Source organism: Haemaphysalis longicornis, unplaced genomic scaffold, assembly GCF_048455015.1.
Source record: "Haemaphysalis longicornis isolate Haplotype H1 unplaced genomic scaffold, Haemaphysalis longicornis Haplotype H1 scaffold_5, whole genome shotgun sequence".
NCBI lineage: Eukaryota > Metazoa > Arthropoda > Arachnida > Ixodida > Ixodidae > Haemaphysalis > Haemaphysalis longicornis.
Genome location: NW_027526385.1, coordinates 118,103,284 through 118,122,761, shown reverse-complemented (window position 1 = coordinate 118,122,761; position 19,478 = coordinate 118,103,284). Strand labels below are relative to the sequence as shown.

At 45.1% G+C, this 19,478-nt stretch overlaps 1 protein-coding gene across 1 annotated transcript; it reads right to left on the bottom strand.

Moving 5' to 3' along the window:
* Window positions 1–7,079: 7,079 nt before the first annotated feature.
* On the bottom strand, window positions 7,080–19,019 carry LOC144138701 (uncharacterized). The gene is made up of 4 exons (XM_077671101.1): window positions 18,868–19,019; window positions 15,395–15,524; window positions 11,265–11,454; window positions 7,080–7,152 (listed from the first exon to the last, which is right to left on the bottom strand). Exons 1-3 carry the CDS (start codon window positions 18,909–18,911, stop codon window positions 11,269–11,271), a joined length of 360 nt encoding a protein of 119 aa, XP_077527227.1. The 5' UTR covers window positions 18,912–19,019; the 3' UTR covers window positions 7,080–7,152; window positions 11,265–11,268.
* Window positions 19,020–19,478: the final 459 nt, after the last annotated feature.

Genomic DNA, 19,478 nt, shown 5'->3' with positions numbered 1-19,478 from the left:
CTCCAGGACACTGGGAGTGGTCAAAGGGCTTTGCCGATGTCCATTCTGCTGGGATGCTGCCGAGAGTGTCACATTTGTTTGCGCTTCCTTTAGCTTCGCTGGGGCGAGTAGCAATATACCCTAAGAATATTCAAGGGCATTCGTTTGTCTTTGTTGAGGCAACAAAAATTTGTTGCGGGTGATGAGAAATGAAAAAGTGTGCAAGGCTTTGCAGAGTAGATGGTGAAGAATAGGAAAGCCCAAATAACACGCAGTGCGCACAATCTACAGAGAATATTCCAACGGCTTCGTCGTTAAAAGGTAACGATTACATTTTCTAGATCTGGTTTCCGTCTGGTTTTAGTTCAGCGTGACAAAAATAACGGATAATGTGTAAGTTCAGTTCCCGTGAAACTACCGTTTAAGTTCTAGTAGGACGAAAACTTTGGTTTTCGTCCTACACCCTAGTATTTTGCCATTTCATCCTTATACAGAATTCCTGCATTACAGCTAGTGTCTTACAACTGTTGCCGTAGTGACGGCCCACCTACAGAAATTCGTGTATTGTGATGCTTATCTTTGTTGTTGTGTTTAGGTAACCTGAAGATTAGGCAAAAGACTGCTAAATTGGCATCAAAATCAATATTATGTGGAGTTTTTGGCATCCAGTGATTATATTTACACGCATAGTTTTAAGCATCTCACAGTAGCATGATGGTGGCAGCGCTTCGTTCGGGTCTTCAACCTGGCGCGAGCAACTCCTTGATACGTATCGCCAGAACAAAACGCGCGGGTCGAGCTGGCATGTGATTGAGGGTGCAGCGGAAGACGTGTCTCGAAAATTCATTGGTGGGTCATGTGTCACGTTCAACTGCAGCGAATAGTGTCGCTCCTTGCAATTGTTGGTCAATAAACTTTTATATGTATGCAGACAGAAAATAGCTCCAAAGGGGCACAACCATATATAAAATCAAAGCGTGACATGCCCTCAGATTTTCTGGTGTTGCACACACAATGGGAGCATCCCCATACCTTATAACACCGCTCGCAGCCACACAACAAGGGCGTAGCTGAAGTGGCGTGATCTGGCAGTACGCACCTTTGGACATCCGACCAGGTGCCATGCCCCGCTCGCAGCAAATAAATAACAAGGTTCATCTTCGCATGTCGGGTCACAGCCGATGCGGATGTTAGGCTGGTGGTTACCCGCGTGATCACTTGATGGCAAGGAAACGGTTTGTGTATATTTTGTACCTTACGTGAGGTCGGCTTTTGGTTCCATGAGAGGACTGAGAACCTGGGAGGCGCCTGCTTTTTGAAGCACTGGCCATCAAAATCTACGATTTTAAATGTTTCCATGTCATGTCCTGGCTTTTAGTTTTTCTCCAGTGAAATAGCGTAATAACGAGTAGATAAATCCTCGAGTAGATCATTCCTCTATTTCCTGTTCATCTACGTTGCTAGTTAGGAATATTACCTCTACATCAGGAAAACACGATTAACACATTATTTATTTATTTCCAATACTGCCACTCTCAGCTTCAGAGCATTGCAGCTGGGCACAACAAATACAATGAATTCATATGCCACAGCAGTTACAGGGAAACGAAACAATCATTCGTCACTGGTAGACGATTACTCACAACATAATTTTCTATTTTGCACAAAACCGATGGCGTGAATTTTGTTTTTCTCACATTTTCAACCAAAGATATCAAAAGAAAAACATTAGACAGAAAGTCTCGCTGACTTAAATAAAAGTAGCAGCTGCCGCAAATATCGTCTCTGTCATACGTATGGCGTAGCCTAAACTGCCACCTTGACCTAGACTGCAGACGTTATAGGAGGCTATTTCACTTGTCTGGAATGGGCATTTCATGCAGTCTTTTGCTGAGGCCATCGTTCGGAGTTGCTTTAAAGGCCAATCTCCCGATGACGTCTTTCCAAAAGCCCAGCGAAATGAAAAAAAAAACAGAGTGCTAGCCTATTAATAACGCCACAAGACATTTTACGCACAGCAAGGGCATTACACGAGTGTATTCTTTTCAACGCCGCTCTAGTTAAACGAGGAAAGCGGGTGTGCACTAACCTTGTGACGCTTAAGAAAGTTTTTTGTTGCAGGTACTTAGGTTATTGCATCGGCTGTTATTTCAAACGATAGATCATTTTTCACTACCCTTCCAGAATATCTGCGTTAGAGCATTTGAAACGCGTGTCACCATGATTAAACGACGTGTAACGGGAAAGTAGCGGTAAATGATTTCAATTAAGGCACTTGCCCAGAAAGTAGTCCGTCCGAGCAATATTACCCACAAGACTATTTCGATATATCACGGTTGAAAATACAACCCACGGCCTATCTGACAATTCAGCGTTTACCAATAGCACACCTACGGCGATGCCACCGTGAAAAGACATAATGAACATGCTCAGGCAGACCCGTTATAGAAGTAACAGCTTACTGTGTCGGGACGTCGGCCGGATATATAGGATGCTGCACCCCCGGCAGACCAGACTGGAGCGCAGAATAAATCATTGCTTTTGCCTAAGAAAGAACCGCGTAGCGTGGAACCTTTGATGGCAAAACGGTCATCATGTTTCGGCCGCAGAATCAAGCTCACCTGATTTACAAACAAAGCAGTTAGGGCTGGCTACTGCGGGATTATAGGAGGGTTTGTCTCTGAGGGTTTTCCCGTCCCTGCGCTGTTGACTTCGTACGGCGGGTGTTTTCTCAGGCGCAAGCTAGTTCAGAACGCAAAGTGGGAAACGTGTGCATGTCATCAACACCTTAATATGAGCGACATTAGTAGTTTGTAGTCACAAGATTATGGCGAAAATTCAAATGAAGGTCCTTGATTGAAAGAGTGCCAGAGGAAACATTGCTTAGCGGACTGACCAAGTAAGCCAAGCTAAGATATCTACCCCACTGCGACTCAGCCCAATGACTCCTTCTGTGGACCTTCCGCACTTTCGCCAGAAGGTTGCTATTGAAGCGCAATGTGCTTCAAATGTTTTGCTGCTTACAAGCAGGACCGTCCCACCACGCTGGCGCCACGCGCAGTCACACTATTTGTCCTCGCCGGCCACACCTAGGAACTTCAACGATAAAAACAGCTATTCCCATTATTGTTCGTTGCGCGCTGCAATGCTTGCAACGGCATCCAATAAAAATGAGCAGGCTGCATTGTCTTCCACAAAGGGAAACTCGTCATCTTCGGCTATTTGGGCTGCGGCAAATTCGGCGCGTCCTGGATTTCCGCAACACTCGCTTCTCTAATACGTTTTGGTTTCCCGCACATTTTTAGACACTGCAGCTGTGTACATTCTCCGGCTAATCAGGCCATCGATGAGGCGTTTTCTGGAATTGGGGAACCATCATCTTTCCTACCTGCTACACTAACAGCCTACAAGCGACATCTACTTGCAAGCTCCGTCGAAAACTATACCGGATGCCTCATCTGCCATGCAGCAATAATGTCGCTGTCGGTTTAAACATAGGCGCCCTCCAACGACAATATTCAACTGCAGTAAATCGATAAGTACTGTCTCACCACCAACTCAGTCTGGCCTTGCGAAAAAATCTACGTTATCTCATCGGATAGTGGTGAGTTGGGTCACTGTTCCGCTAATGTAAAGTGAGCCTACGCTAGTCATTTATCTTTGCCACAAACAAGCCTGCATCAAGTTCGTACTGCGTGTAGAAAGCGCGCCACTGAAAACGCGAATCCTAGATCTGAAAAGTATGCATAACCAACTTCTAGCTCCGTCTTCCCAACACCTTACGGAAATCATACTAGTACAGACGTAATCATAGAGCGCTTCCGCCACACCTCGTCGCGCAATAAAATGTACATCAGCAACTCCCAGAGAACATTTTCCGCACTCAAATGGAGTAACAGAAAGCAATACCTGACATGGTCACCAAACTGGTGACAACGACCAAACCCTGCACTCTAGAACACACTGCCATCGGGCTTACCAACCTGGAGAATGTTGTTGGAATGCTAACTGTTTTTACAATAGAGCAGACGCAGAAGAAACCGTGGTGATTCCTCTTACGCTGAAGGCGTCTCCTTGCATCTCTTCACTGTCCTCGAGCATTGCCGCTCACCACACTCTCCCGCCGGAGTAACTGTGCCTTCATTGTTCTCACCATTATTAGAGCGGACCATGTGGTTGTGGAGCTGTCCATTGTAACCAAGCAGGGACACATTACTTCCATAACGGACTTTTTATACATGCTGGACATTGCTGCCATGCAAGAAACTGAACACCCAGAAGTCTCCCTCTATAGTCATGTCACGTGCACTAATTGCACCACTTTAAATTGACATACTGGATGTCGACTACCCACCGCAGAAAAACACACACTGTAGAGATTATCTGGCGTAAGAAACAATTCTACACATAATTTAGTGCCCAGCGCTTTCAGCGATATCTAATATAGACAGTTTCAAGATTACGGAAAATCTGTATTACGTGTCTTGTTCACGTCAGCTACCGACGTTCTGTAAAAGCTGGATGATAAGGTGTCGTTTTCTGCTTACAAATATTCTGTAGCTCAGGTATGTAAGCTGTCGGCGCACGGAGAACCATTGCACAGTTTGTGTGCTTAAATCTGTGTTTGAGCCGCTATGAAATACAAGCTTTCTTGTTTACCTAAGAACTTCTCCCATGTTTATATCACACTGTCTGGCCTCCACAGAAGCTGAAATAAATATTTGTTGCTAAAATTCACGCGTTATTTGCTAGCCGAGTGAATTTTATTATGCATGTCCAGCCTACGCGAGCACGCATGCACAGTGTATCTAGCTATCTGCATCAGTTTAACTCCGTGCAGGGTTTTTCTGCAGCTTCTTCATCATAGCTCATTGTGCCGCATATGTCTCTACTATATGTAACCTCTATCGCTTGTTTAGCTTGAGCAAAACAGCCACAACTCTCTCGTTATTGCTGAAAAACTCCTTATAAATACCTACAAATTCTATGTGAAATAAAAATTCCGCCCAGTGTTGTTTCTTCTCTTTGGGTCCTCTAGTCCACAGAGTATGACCGCTATATTAAGTAATAAGTAAGTAAGTAATAGTTTATTTTTCATAAACTGTACAAGGTTATGGGGAAAGAAAGGGAAAAAGTTGCACATAAGCAACTTGACTGGCCCTTACAACCCGTGTAAGTTGCAGCAGCAGGGCGGAGAAGCAACAAAAATATATATACAAAACGTAAGGAAAGAACGTACATATAGATATACAAAGCTTATATATACAGAATCATATGTACATATAAAAGTGCACGAAAAAATGCATGACCGAGCGAGGGACAAAGGAAATTAATCCAACCACATGGATGACCAGAAATACCACGCACGGTTGTGCGCGTACAAAGTAGAACTCTATCATTTTACCATGACAAAAAAAACATGCTAACATAGTAAGCAGGAACATAATAACAGACATAGCCATAGATAGACTATATAACAGACATACACTATAACAGACATAGACTATAGAACTCCAAGAGGCCTTCTCGTGTCCTAACTTTTTTAACCCTAATTTATCCCACCAAGTGTCTCAGATCTATGATATCTGAGATTACGAAAGACTACAATGAGACTAGAATGAGACTATGTTCTTCACACATAACTAGTACGAGTTTGCCGTTGCGTTCTGTGTATCTGTTTAGGTCCTCAATGTGGGCCCTCATGTCCCCCACTAGAATCACCTTTCCCGACATTCTTAACTGTTAGAGGTCCCGCTAAAGGTAGCCTACCAGATTTTATTCTTTTTCCTAACCTTACTGTCATCCCCTGACCACAGATAGGCGACTCCCGACAGAGTTTCTCTTGCCGCTATCGGGCCCTTGACCCACTTAAAGCGACATGCATGGGGTAGAGTTGGAATGAAGGTCACTAAGATTTTACGCCTACGCAAGATATTTTCGCAAGAAATGAATAAAATAGGTTGCATGAATTACTCAATATTCTCAATACCTTGCGTAGCAGCACAGTGGAGGCGATAAGAATTTTGCAAGTTTAGGCACTTATCTCAATTACTTGAGGCGGGCGAGACTTACCACAATTAAGGGTGGCCATACTGTTCACCCAGTGGCGAGAAACCGTCGTTAGTCCTGCTCGTGAGCATCATTTAACGAGAGAAACCCAATATAGAGCATGACCTAAGATTACGTTTATTGGCTGTATCAAGCATTAAGCGCCCGGAGTACTGAATTTGCCATAAACAAAACGCGAGGGTACTATTCGTGTGCTCAGAAGTCTGACTGGCGACAGAGTGGGTTAGTGTGGCTTAGTTAGTGGCCCTGTGTGAATTAGTTACCGTTCGCGACCACTTCTCTCACCTGCGTAGTTAACTCCCGCAAGCACAGTAGACGGTAACGTAAACACGGTTACGGTATGCTAAAACCCTGCCTCCGGTTACGGTATTCCTGCCTCCTTACATTCGCTGATGCAGTGATCACTTGGGGAAACGCAGCGGCTCAGCGCCGTCACCCAGACGACTGCAGTTTGCCCTGCGCACCAATTTCGCTCTGGCGAGTGTCGTAACTGTCTGCCAAATTGTGTTATTGCATTACCCAAAGCCCTCGAGGGAACGATAAACATTATAAAACTGCGCTCCACGGGCAGTTAAGAAGTACTGGCTATTCGAACAAATTTCCCTGTCCGAAATCCCACCACGCCGGGCATAGCGGAAGCTGCTGCCGGTCAAAATAGTGGATTATTGTAGTGGAGACCCCGCCATGCCAAATGGCGGGCACTATCGGGCACGCCGCTGGCGGGCTTTGGCGGGCACTATCGGGCACTATTGGGGGGCATGGTGGTACAGATGGTGGCATACCCGTCTAGCGGGCTTAGGCGTCACTTGGGGGGCATGGTGGTACAGATGGCGGCATACCCGTCTAGCGGGCATAGACGTAACAGGGAGAATAGTGGGTCGTGAATTTTTCTGGAATGGCAGCCGTCTTGACAGAATATGCATAGAATGCGTGGCTGCCGGGACACTTTTGCTGCTTAATGTGGAAAAAGTAATGCGAAACCGTGCGCTCACACCACAGCTTCATTTTATTGTGCACAGACCCTCTTTTCACGACGGCTCGCCTCTGTAAATAACCTCCACAGGTACTTGAGGACATAGTTGACGCACATTTCACCAGGGGATTCTGAAAGTAGAAGGCAGGCCACATATCTGGTCAAGGAAACTCACACAGACCTTCCATTTTTTGTTTGTTTGCAATAAAACGTCCTCTTTCCTTCTTATTAACATTTTAAGTCGCCTTCTTATTCTGATATATGAACTCAGCCTGGTTTAAGGATGAACGAGTGAAAACCATTGACAAAAAAAAAAACTACGGGAAATATAGTTCTCACCAAAAATATTTTCTGCCTTTCATTAACATATTGAAACCACAGGGCGTGGAAAGGAATAGTATAACAGTAAGAGGCCTAACACAAGCGTTGACCCGCAACCTGTATTAGCAAAATGGAAAAACACATGCAGGTGCGCGCATGCGCAGAGGGAGAAGAAAATATTGATGCACCTTTGCAAACAATATTGCACTGAAAAACAAGAAAACACAGGATAAAGCGTGTGTAGAGGGGGTTGAGAAATCACTTGAGCATATGGCCGACAATATTGGCTTCTTTTTTGTGGAGCGTAATCAAGGTGTGGCTTACGCAGTCAGCTTTTTAAATGTTCACGTAAAAGGCTTCTAGTATCTCCCTAAACATTCCATTTCTAAGCTCGAAGTGCCCCTTGCTATCATCGAAACAGGGTTTGCACCCACACTTATTGCAAGTTGCAGGTGAAATTGCGTACGTGCGATCTTTTATCGTCCCCGAGTGCGCTTCTAGTCTTACATTTAAGAAGGGCTCCACCTGCCCCATGTACTCTCCTTCACAAGACAGCGGTATTGGGTGAACGGCACACATTTTACAAGGCAACAAGCACACGTGTGTTTACACCATGTGAACGTTTTTTTGTTGTTCACCAATGAAAAAAATAAAGCCGGCCTATTTTGTTCTTAGCTGAGTAAAAGGGTTGCATACTATATAGGGACCCCACATTTTTTGCCTGCGTGCCGTTTTGTGCATGTACGGCAAGACAACTCAGCAAAGGAACTCGTGAAACGTGCGGTCATGCCCTACATGCACAAGATGGCACATGGGCTGAAAAATGTGGGGTCTCGATATGGCGTGCAAATCCTTTTCTCAGCTAAGAACAAAATAGGCAGGCTTTGTTCGTTGGTGAACAAAAAGCGTCCACATAACGCCAGTTTTACAACTTCCAAAGTCAAGCACACGCGTGCTTTTGTGCCTTGTAAAATGCGTGTCGTTTACCAGATACTGCTCTCTTGCATAACAGTGTATGTGGGGCATATGGGAGGTGCTGAAAAGAGCACCCACAGACGATAAGACATCACACGTATGCAAATTTACCCGCACAGTGAAGAAAAGTGCACGCAAACCTCGATTCGGTGATAATGAGGGGCTCTTCGAGCATAGAAATCGGATGCTTAGGAATATAGTAGAAGCCTTAAACATTAACCTTTATAAATCAAAATATTCCAGCACTCCTTGGGCTGCACCGTCCGGCTGCTTCCTGTGGGTACTGCGGGCAGACCAGCCGCTGCCCCAGCTGAATGCCACCGCTCACGTTGGAATGCATTTTGTGCGTCTCATATGGCGTGAAAATGTGTAAATGCCTTTTCATTTGATGTGTCATCATGCCACAGCTTACTGCCTGAAAGCACATTCAAGGAAAACGAGAACTAATTCTTATGCCAGGCTTGACCACGCTGCACACAGATGCAGTGTGTCACAGCGTGTCGCATGTCGTGAATGAAGGGTGTTGCGCGTTCTCGTCAAAATCACGAACTGTGTGGTTCGATTTTGTGGGGACCTGTGTTTCCCTACGCCTCGCCTGCACATGCTTTCGCGAACCAGGAGCCGCCATTTTGGGCGGCCGGCGCATCGCGTGAGCCATGACCTCTTCGTGACCCCATGCGATGCGCCGAACCCGAACCCGTGCGCGAGTCTTCGGATTCCTCAGGGCTAGTGTACGGCTCGTAGCACTTTCTCTAGTGAAGCTAGCCGGGGTCCTCTGCTATCCCGTACGTTAGCCCACAATTTGTAGTGCCAGTCTTTCTAATGTGCATTGTTATACCCAGGTGTTTACAGCTACTTGCCGTCTTTTTAATTCCCACGTTCAAGTCCCGTGCTCAGACAGAAATTCACATGCACAGAGGCCATCCGTTCAAGTGTGACAGCGCCGTTGTTGACTGCACTAACAAGCAAAGCAAGCACAAAATATTTGTGCAAAAATATCCTGAAGAAATAAGCGTATAGATATACAATGAGACAAACCCACAGAAGCATAATAGAAAGACACACATCGCTTGCGTATTTTTCCTTACTTCACTCCAAGTGTGTCATTCACTGCTTTACTCCTACATGAAGTCTAATCACCCTATAAATTTTCCTGGGGCTCACGGTGCTGTGCAAATGGGTCATCACGCTGAACTGAAAACACTGAATCAAGCAGTTTGGCACAAAGAGCAAAAAAGTGTGGCTGCATGTTTCTTCTAGAAACCTGTTACTGACCCCCTTGACGTCCATTGCTGACTTTGGGTATTTACAAGCGTGCTGTCAATCATTCTCGCTCAAATTGTGGCCTGTGAGGATCTATTTTGCTGCACTACCCTTTTGTGGTCAATTGTTGTAGGTGACTTTGCCATACTCGAGGGATTAGCTGCACACTCGCCCTTCTCACATACCCGTGCTGCAACGCAAGCAAAGGGTTGATTTTCGCAGACCTTGGCCTCGTAAAATAAACACAGCTAACTTCTAGAAAAACTGAGTTTCTGACTGCAACTGCATTTACTGGCGTGCCACACCTTTTCTTTTTTGCTGCTCGTGCCAAGCTGCTGGATAGGAAGTACTTTCGGTTCAACATGAAGACCCATTTGCGCAGTGCTGCAAGCCTCCAGAAAATTTATAGACTTCGCACATGTATACGCTTGAGTAAAGTATTAAATTGGGGGAGTTGGCTAAGTTCATTTCGTACAACAGTGCAAACACACAGACAGAAGGAAGGAAAAACATGCAAGCTCTGTGTCTTTTCTTCCTTATGCTTCTCTGTGTTTGCACCATCGTACGATATCTATACGCCTATTTCTATGGGTTAGTTCTTGCATGAAGACTTTGCAGTTGTGTTGGTTGTTAGTGCAGTCAACAGCAGCGCAGTCATGCTTGAACGGGTAGCTTCCATATATAGTGTATTTCACGCAGGGCATGGTGACTTGGAGGTGATATTTAAAAAGAAAGCAAGCGGCTGTAATAACCCGGGTACAACAGTGGGCATCAAGAAGTCTGGCACTACAAAATAGAGCCACACAAGTCATGATTTTGTCGAAAACAACATGCCACACACTGCATTCACAGTCTGTGCAGCATGGTCAAGCCTCGCATAAGAATTAGTTCTCGTTTTCCTTGAATGTGCTCTCTGGTGAACAAGCTAACTGTGGCATGATACACCAAATGGGAAGGCGCTTACTAATTTTCAAGCCACACGAGATGCACGATATGCAGTCCACGATGCGAGCGATGCCACGCTGCGGGGGCGGCAGCTGGCGTGCCCACATTCCCCCACAAAGTGCTTGCATGGCAGCACACTGATCACGGAAAAATGCTGCGCCCAGGGAGAGCCAGGCAATTATGGTCTATAAAGGTGACTGCGTAAGCCAGACCTCGATTACGTCCCACAAAAAAAAAAGCCAAGCTAGTTGGCCATATGCTCACGTGACTTGTCAGCCCCTCTCCACACCCCTTTTCTTCCAACTTCTTGTCTTTTTAGCGCATTATCCTATGCAAAGCTGCATCCGTCTTTTCTTCTCCCTCTGTGCAGGTGCGTAGTTGCATGTATATGCGCATTCTTTCTGTTGCCTAATAAACACTAGTTCGAGTCAGGACTAGTGTTCTTCCCCTTTTTGTTGTCCTGTTCTTTTCCAGCGTGTTGTTTCCCACAATCATAAATGTCTGAAGTCCCCTCCCATTTTTTAACTAGAAACTACCCCTCAGCCTGAACTCAAGTTGAAGAGCTGGGAACAGGTTTTTTTTCTGTAATTAATACCTATTCCCCAGTAAAAATACCAACTCAAAACCGGCGTGTCAGCCAGTTGGAAACATCTTATATGCTCTAAATATTACATGAATTGACAATATAATCTTGACCTATTTTTTTTAAAAGCGCACGATAATATAGATGTTCACATACTTTTTCAAGTTCCACATTGATGAAAGATGCTGTCTTCTCTATCGCCCATGCCATGCTGTAGAAGGTCTGCCCCGTCCATCCTGTACCGCCGCTTCTGTAGGGTTGCCAGATCGAGGCAGAAGTCTCCATAGGATGTGTTCCGCATCAGCCACGTCCATTTTTCGTCAGGCACATCCACATTTGGACCAATCTGCACTTGCAATTAGAAAACAAAGCAATTAATTTTAAAATCCCAACTGATCAACTTGCGCTCTTTGAATCAGGTATAAAGTACTATATCCTGTGTTGAGGTTGCACCTTACTTTATTAGAAAGCTAAATAATGTAACCAAACTTTACTGGTCACATAAATCCAAAGATTTGATCAAATAAATGTTGTCGTGCTATGCAACATGCTATACGAATGGTTCTCAAATGGGGGTCCGCAGACCCCAAGGGGGTCCGCGAGAGCACTTCAGGGGTCCGTGAAGCCTCTTTCAAAACTTTTCCCCTGCCACTGTTTTCTCGATTTTGCCAGAACTTTCTTGATATGCAAAAAGGTGGCCTCGCTGCATTACATGTATGTTTAGTTTCTCTGCATAGTGCATATTTTAACACCTTCTTTCCGCACAACATGCCAGCTATGACAAGAGATAAAAAGGCCTACCTAAGGCAGCATATAACTGTTCAAAGACTTGTACATACAAGTACAAATTGTTTGACATAATGACACCGATCAACATATGCTCAATCGTGGGGTCCCCACTGTTTCGCAAGCCAAGAAGGGGTCACTGGGGCAGTCATGGCTGCGAATCACTGCGCTGCTATACTATTGAAGTTTTGGTAGGCCAAAAGACAACACACCCGCTGCAGTGGCTCAGTGGCTAAGACGTTGCGCTGCCGAGCACAAGGGCATGGGTTGGATTCCCGGCCAATTTTACCCTAGTGGCGCGTGGATGGGCAAAGAGCAAAGCCGGCCGCCCCACCTAGCTTAATTTTGGTTCAACTAAGATTATGCCTGGTTATGCTTGGAAACTCGGCCAAGTATTATGTGTAGTTGTTTTGAAATGCGGACAAGTTTTAAAAGAAAGCTTTCTGCCTCTACCAGCCAACGGTTTCTTCGTGGAGTGCGCAACAAGAAACTCCCAACGTGGCTGAGGAGGACGAGGAGGGCCCTTTTCACTCATGGAGCACTGTGTAGATGGAGCGGCAAAGGGCGCTATTACCCAGCGTTCCCCGAACGCCGGAGTTGCTTTTGGAGCTGTGCACCCCGGCGGGCACGCTGGCTAAACCATTCCATTGGCTTTGTCATCTGCTTTAGCAACGGTTGTTTGGGCCTGTTCTTGTGCAGCTTCGCGTACATTGCACGCTTCCTTCACACGACTTTTCTAACTTGCTGTACAGCACCTCCTGGGTAACCCAGATCCGACAGAATTAAGTAACCATACACCAAAGATACGTTTAGGATTGGTTTGGAGGGCAGGAAAACAAAATGTACAGACCCCTTTACAGACATCTGGTCACTAGAGAAACGCTACCTTTTGCGCAGTGCTTGCCAGAAATGGGACTCTGTTTTCTAAATTACTGAATACAAATTTGGTTATGTTTTAACAGGCATTACAGAAGGCAAAAGAATCAACAGGATCTGATAAATAGCGATTATAAAAGTTCCCTCAGCTTTCTCGCAATTCTCAACCTTACTAAGCTAACTAGTTATCGGTATAAATGGGAATCACTAAGCTCACATGCCGAATTGCTTCGGTGTCTGCGCTTGTGTCGTGCGGTGGTGTAGCCCCTAGCTAGCTCATCAGAATGACGAGGTTCCACTGTCTCACCCTTAGAAAAACGCTCGTCACTGTTTTCTTTTTGCTGACGCACGGCCGGGATACAGCGGCGGCGTCCGGCGCTCTAGCCCGGCCATGGCCAACACTGCTGCAATCGGGACGCCGCCCCCGTGAATTCCAGATAACGGCTGGCAGAATATGTGGTTTCACTCTTTGCACTGCCACGTTTGTGAATTCAAGTGACGGCATGGGCAATTGTTGTGGGTGTCGTTTACAGCTTTGCTTTCCAACCACCTTTAAAGCGTGGATTGGAAGCAATTTTTTTTGCTCGGTGTCGTCGTTAGACCCCAAAAGAGGAATGACCACTCAGTGATGAAAGAATGTACAACGTATGCGTGCCAACCAACTTTGCAATGAAGCCCAATGTGTGCGGTGGCCACTTTTTTAATTGGAGGTGAAAAGCATAAGTGCATGCATGTTCCAAGATTTTGGCACACATTAAAGATCCCCAGGTGGTCAAAATTAATCTCGAGCCCTCCACTACAGTGTGCCTCATCGCCTTTGTAGCGTCGGCGAATACACCATACAATCAATTAATGCAGCTCGAAGGGTAATGGAGAGCACAGAGGGACAATCGTTTGCTAAAGAACTTTTTGAACTCCTTTGCTCTCAACCATTTGGCTTTGTGGTCTGGTGTCTGGGATGCTAATTAAGTTGATTAATGTTAATGTTTCACCGACATTTGGCTTCTTTCACTGCACTAAGTCATGCAAGGATTGAGCCATAGTGAAGCTGCAGGATTTCTTTCTACGCGAACGCTGCAGAACGCAGCAGCACACGTTTGTACAAGTTTGAAATTGTCTGTTTACATGTTCCGCGATGCTTTGCACTGTGGTAGTGGTAGTCATCATATGCAAAAATATCGTCGTGGTCCTTTTGACGAGCACTGCATACGCCACTTGACAACAGCTGGGGCGCAGTGGTGCGCTTATATGCACGACGCATGCGCTGCTTTCCTCGATTTGCGTCGAGCTTTCATGGAGCAGGTGTTTAGCAACTGTGGCGTTGCTGGTCGCTAGGCAACCCGAGGCACTCCTCCAACATTTTGCTTTTTTTTTTGCTAAAGGCACTCTGCATGCAGGGGTCAGTTGGCGGTTACTCGAGGCACACGCTCACGAGCACTCGGCATTTTTTGGGTATTTTAAACGCATTAGCGCCACACATTACAGCCAGCTACAACAGTTGCACTGTTCAAACAGCGCGCATGGGAGAAAAATGCTGCATGAAAGCCAGTCCGTAGTCCAGCATTCCAGTGTCTATGAGTATATACTTGCAGATTGACCATAACGTGCTTTCATTTCTATTTATCACACTGCGCACCAGTGGGAAAGTCTTGTACCAGCACCATCATCATCATCAGTTCCATCATCACCACGAGTATGAAATGGCTGATCAAACACGACTGCCCACCTGGGCGGCTGGTCTTCAGCGCTCCCAGTTCTGGCCGGGCCTACGCGTACACAATAATGTAGCAAGCCGCATCCGCAACAACCAAATCTGCTTCTTAAAATAAATTCTAATCTACCCCAAATTTTTGTTTAATGCTTTTGAAGTAAGCCATAACCGAGCACATGCAACTGAGAAAACAGTGTTAATAGAATAGCTTATTGCAGGACAGCTATTGAAATGTGCGACGGTAAAACTCTGGAGTGCTGTATCACTGCTTCGTGCGGGTTATTTTTATGCGTACACGATTGAAACCAGGTCATTCATCTTTTACAAATGGCTGCTGCAATCAGGCCACTATTCGTAAACTCGAAGCGCCAAGGCTAGTACAGAGGCCACATTGTCTACTGCTACTTGTGTGGTAGGAACACGTTACACTTCTTACTGTACACGTTTTTCACTGCTTTTTCACGACATAATTAGCCACGACAAAGTATTGTTCTTCCATAGAAAGAAAAGTGCGAAACAAGCCACTTCCGGCACCTATCTGCAGGCTGTTGGGAGCGGCTGCCGTTCTCAGCATCGGTTCCCAAAACCCAAACCCCAATTTATTGGACCGTCTGTGCTGTGTGCAATCAGGTTTTAAACCAGTTGCTGACGCTACTGTTCTTTTTATGTCGACTATTAGACAGCATTCTTGCATGGCCAAAAATTCAAGTGCAGTTGTACTTTAAGAACCAATATTTTCTAAGAAATAACTGTTCATAGAACTTTGCTCTTGAGTGCTGTGCATGCATCCAGCTGAAGTGGTAAGTTAAAAGAAAAGTGCTGCCGAGATTTAAATTGCAGGCTAAATTCTGGTTTTTTGGCTCCTTATGATTCATTAGTGTACAGCAACGACAAGGGGAAAAATTCTGCTTACCTGACCATCTACAGCTGCAAACATTTTCAAAACTGGCTCAGGGAGGAAGGGAAGAGGGGACACCACAGCTCCAGCAACACCTTTCCTCCAGCAAGCGAACCTGGTGGTGGTCGCACCGGCACTGCAACTGCTAAAAGCAGATACAAATGAGGATCAGGCTCAATATACTGAAACAGTTCAAATGCAAACATAAAGGCCCAATGCAATGCATTGAAAGTCCATGTAGGTTCCTAAGAAAAATGGTCAGCCATGTGGTTAGCTGGCTGCTCCAAGCAATGCTATTATGGGCAATAATTGTTGCATTGTGCACCAGAAGGCACTAATTATCAGGACAGAAGTGCAGTGGATCTTTGTAGCATATTCTACTGTCACCGCACATGTGCCACCAATTTGTTTTACGACAAAGCCCTGGAAGCAGGTGCACATTCTCGAGACTAGCCTGCTGCCGGCAAAGGTTATTCTCCTCTACTCCCTCACTGGTAGCCATTTGCTTGCAGCGTGATCAGCGTCAAATATGTTTGTCCGATTCTTCGCCAGCTTTTTTTTATGTCCACATGTACTAATTAACTGGAACTGCCAAACAAGTGGGAGGAAAAAGTGCAGAGCTGGAAAGCAGTAAAAGCTTTCTAAGCACTAAGATGAGAATAAGCATGTTTGTTTCGATGCCCACGTCACCCTGACATAACGAACCAGCAGAGCACACGTGGAGATCATTAATGAAGAGAGGCCCGGTAGAAGAAAATATGGTGGGCCATCTGATGTTTTTTTTTCCTTTTTTACTGTTCATCACCATCACCATGCTTCACCGCACTTCCAGATGTGATGTCTGCTGCTAGACTAACCATTCAATAAGAGGGGGCACACATCCACATTAGTAATTTAAGTTGCCGTGGGTGATCATGAAGCCCAAAGAAGCCTTGCTTTGAAAAAATAAAAAACGTGCCATGGCCAAGAGCCCCTCAGTTCCCATCAGCTCAAATATGAAACCTGAAACCTGCAACACTTAATCCTGAATAACCCACTGGCAACTTGTTCTCTATAGTTCAAAAGGCTTGCGGTCACTCACATGAAGAAAAAGGTTAAAGATAACTTCGTTTAGCCATCATTAAGTGCATGCCATCCTAGTCATGCATAAAACTAATTTTCAGTTATAGCTCCATATTAATTACAAGCTAGTTAGGTACGTCAACACCTCTTAGCCTCCCAATTCGGGCTGTGGTATCGTGACGGCTCTCCTCCGCGTTTTTTGGATAAAGCCAACTATTACAAGACTACCTCCATCTTTTTTTACTTGACACTTGTAACATCTTATATTTCTGCTTCAAAATGCGGTTAAATTACGTGCATGTTCATGGTGGAACAAAACTGTTCACAGGGTAAGAAAACTAATAATAAATTGAGCACATCAAGCTCACTATTTTGCTCAACCGGTGTTGCAGGTTTAAAAAGCTGTAAGATGTGCCAAAACATAAGAACAAACCCCGAAGTAAATAAGCAGACACCATCACGCTAGCCGAAAGCCAACACCAAGCCTCGTTACATTTAATTACAAACTGAAACAGTTCTAGGCAGCAATATGATGAAAGCAGTGATAACTTATCTAGATGCGTGCAAAGATGGTGAGAGTTTGGAAATTAGACTTCGTTATGTTACCTAGCCATCTGATCGGTCAACCTTATCTGTGTCAAAACATTATAAGCAAAGTAGTAACACTGCTAAGGCTCAAATGCTTTTTAAAACAATCCTTAAACTCAAATAGGCAAATTCAGCTTAAGCAGACACCATCACGCTAGCCGAAAGCCAACACCAAGCCTCGTTACGTTTAATTACAAACTGAAACAGTTCTAGGCAGCAATATGATGAAAGCAGTGATAACTTATCTAGATGCGTGCAAAGATGGTGCAAGTTTGGAAATTAGACTTCGTTATGTTACCTAGCCATCTGATCGGTCAACCTTATCTGTGTCAAAACATTATAAGCAAAGTAGTAACACTGCTAAGGCTCAAATGCTTTTTAAAACAATCCTTAAACTCAAATAGGCAAATTCAGCTTAAGCAGACACCATCACGCTAGCCGAAAGCCAACACCAAGCCTCGTTACGTTTAATTACAAACTGAAACAGTTCTAGGCAGCAATATGATGAAAGCAGTGATAACTTATCTAGATGCATGCAAAGATGGTGCAAGTTTGGAAATTAGACTTCGTTATGTTACCTAGCCATCTGATTGGTCAACCTTATCTGTGTCAAAACATTATAAGCAAAGTAGTAACACTGCTAAGGCTCAAATGCTTTTTAAAACAATCCTTAAACTCAAATAGGCAAATTCAGCTAACTGAAATTGAAGAAGGAACATAATGCAAGACAATTCACAACTGCAGAAAAGCAATGTGGTCACCATTTTTTTACTAGGCCCGAACACACTCAACGTCCCACGAGAAGTCTCGTCCATTGACTGGGAGTACGTCGTGCCCGTTCTTTATCTTCAAAGCAACTTCTCTGCCTGCAAGCGGCCAATGGCCTGCAAAATGCAGATTATTATCAACTAACATACCAGACGCAGTCATTTTTCCTCGAACCTGGTGCACCCAAAATGCAGAATCACAGAGATCACCAGGCTGCCTTGCCCACTGTAGGGTAGATTATGAAAATCACTCCTATACAACATTAGGCTGAGCGTAAACATGCCGTAACTGACAAAAACCACGGGGCATGAATATCAGCAATCAATATTTCAAATGATCGTTCTAATTTTTCTCTGAGAATTATTGGTAAGAACAGTAACATTTACCACAATAATAGCACAAAAAATAAAATGATAAGGCAAACATTTATTTTGAAATATACACGCTCTGCGCATTAAGAAGCTACGCCACTCGAAAGATGTGTAGAGGCATGCGGGAATGTGGTCTTTTCACACAAGTGTTGTATACAGGGGTGCAAAACTTGGGCTTTACATATCAGGGAAGTTTGTCTGAAGGTAAAACGTTCCCAGATAGAATGCACAAGACATTTAGCAGCTGCTCATTTATTTACATGAGAAAGAACTGAGAACCCCTTTTTTAGTTTGGGGGTTCCACGCACTGAATCTGCACCCAGACTACGGGATGCGCGAATTTGAGGGATCCTCCCAATTTAAACCACCCTGGTTTCGTAAAAATGCACTGAAATATCGACACTACTGTTTTTTTTTTGTATCTATCAGAACTGCAATGGCCGCGGATCACTACCGAAAAAGCCAGCGCAGATAAAACAGGCATGCTCTTTTGAAGCACTTGCGCTTCTGCAAGGTAACTTTTCACAATTAGGACGGAAAAGGTCGCTTGTCAAATCTGCGTAACGCCGATATGATAGATATCGCACACCAACGCGAGCGATACGTTGCACACACAGAACGTCAGTCCTAAGGGCCGGCACCGGCTCGACAACAGTGCTCCGTTAAATACACTGGACTAGTAAACGACGTTTCACTTACCTTAACTGCCCAGCCGTACTTGTTCGTCCGGTAGATAAATCCATAGTGATCACGTAACCAGAAATTTCACGCCGCTGAGCATTTACCGAATCGTAGAACCACTGCACGCAGCCATGACGGTGGGAGCCGAGCGAGCCGCCGAAACGTCGCCGCCGTCGGTTGTGTCGCGCTGCCCCCCTGCCGGCGGCCAACTGAGTCGAGTGACGCGCGCCGTTCAAAACGCGTAAAAATAAATAAAACTCTAGCATTGTCATGGACGCCTAAGCTGTCGGTGAACGGTAAGGTCAGGTGCCACTTACATCCAGCAGGAGTTGAGAGCCTGTTCTGTAAGCAAACAGTAATTGTTCCATGAGCTATTTCATGGCGTGACGGGGGCTGCAGGCGACAACGGCTAGGAATGACGGTGGCGGTTCTCTCGCTGGCTTCGTAGCGTTGCATCTTTTCATATACATGCAGAGGCCGGCATATCATCTTGTAGTTCATATATTAGATAAGTTGGCGTTATGCACGCCTGTGCGCACGCAGGTCGGCTTACTCAAGTGAAGCTTCGTTTCTAGGCCTGGAGGTATATCACTGGCTAAGCTCCAAATACTTTACGTGCGAATATAAAC

Bases quoted from the DNA above. Each gene is read 5' to 3' on its own strand.
- LOC144138701 (XM_077671101.1), bottom strand. From the start codon at position 18,911: ATGGATTTATCTACCGGACGAACAAGTACGGCTGGGCAGTTAAG. The intron at 15,525-18,867 runs GTAAGTGAAACG...ATCTGCTTTTAG, and splicing joins AGTACGGCTGGGCAGTTAAG to CAGTTGCAGTGCCGGTGCGA. The intron at 11,455-15,394 runs GTAAGCAGAATT...TTGCAAGTGCAG, and splicing joins TTGCAGCTGTAGATGGTCAG to ATTGGTCCAAATGTGGATGT.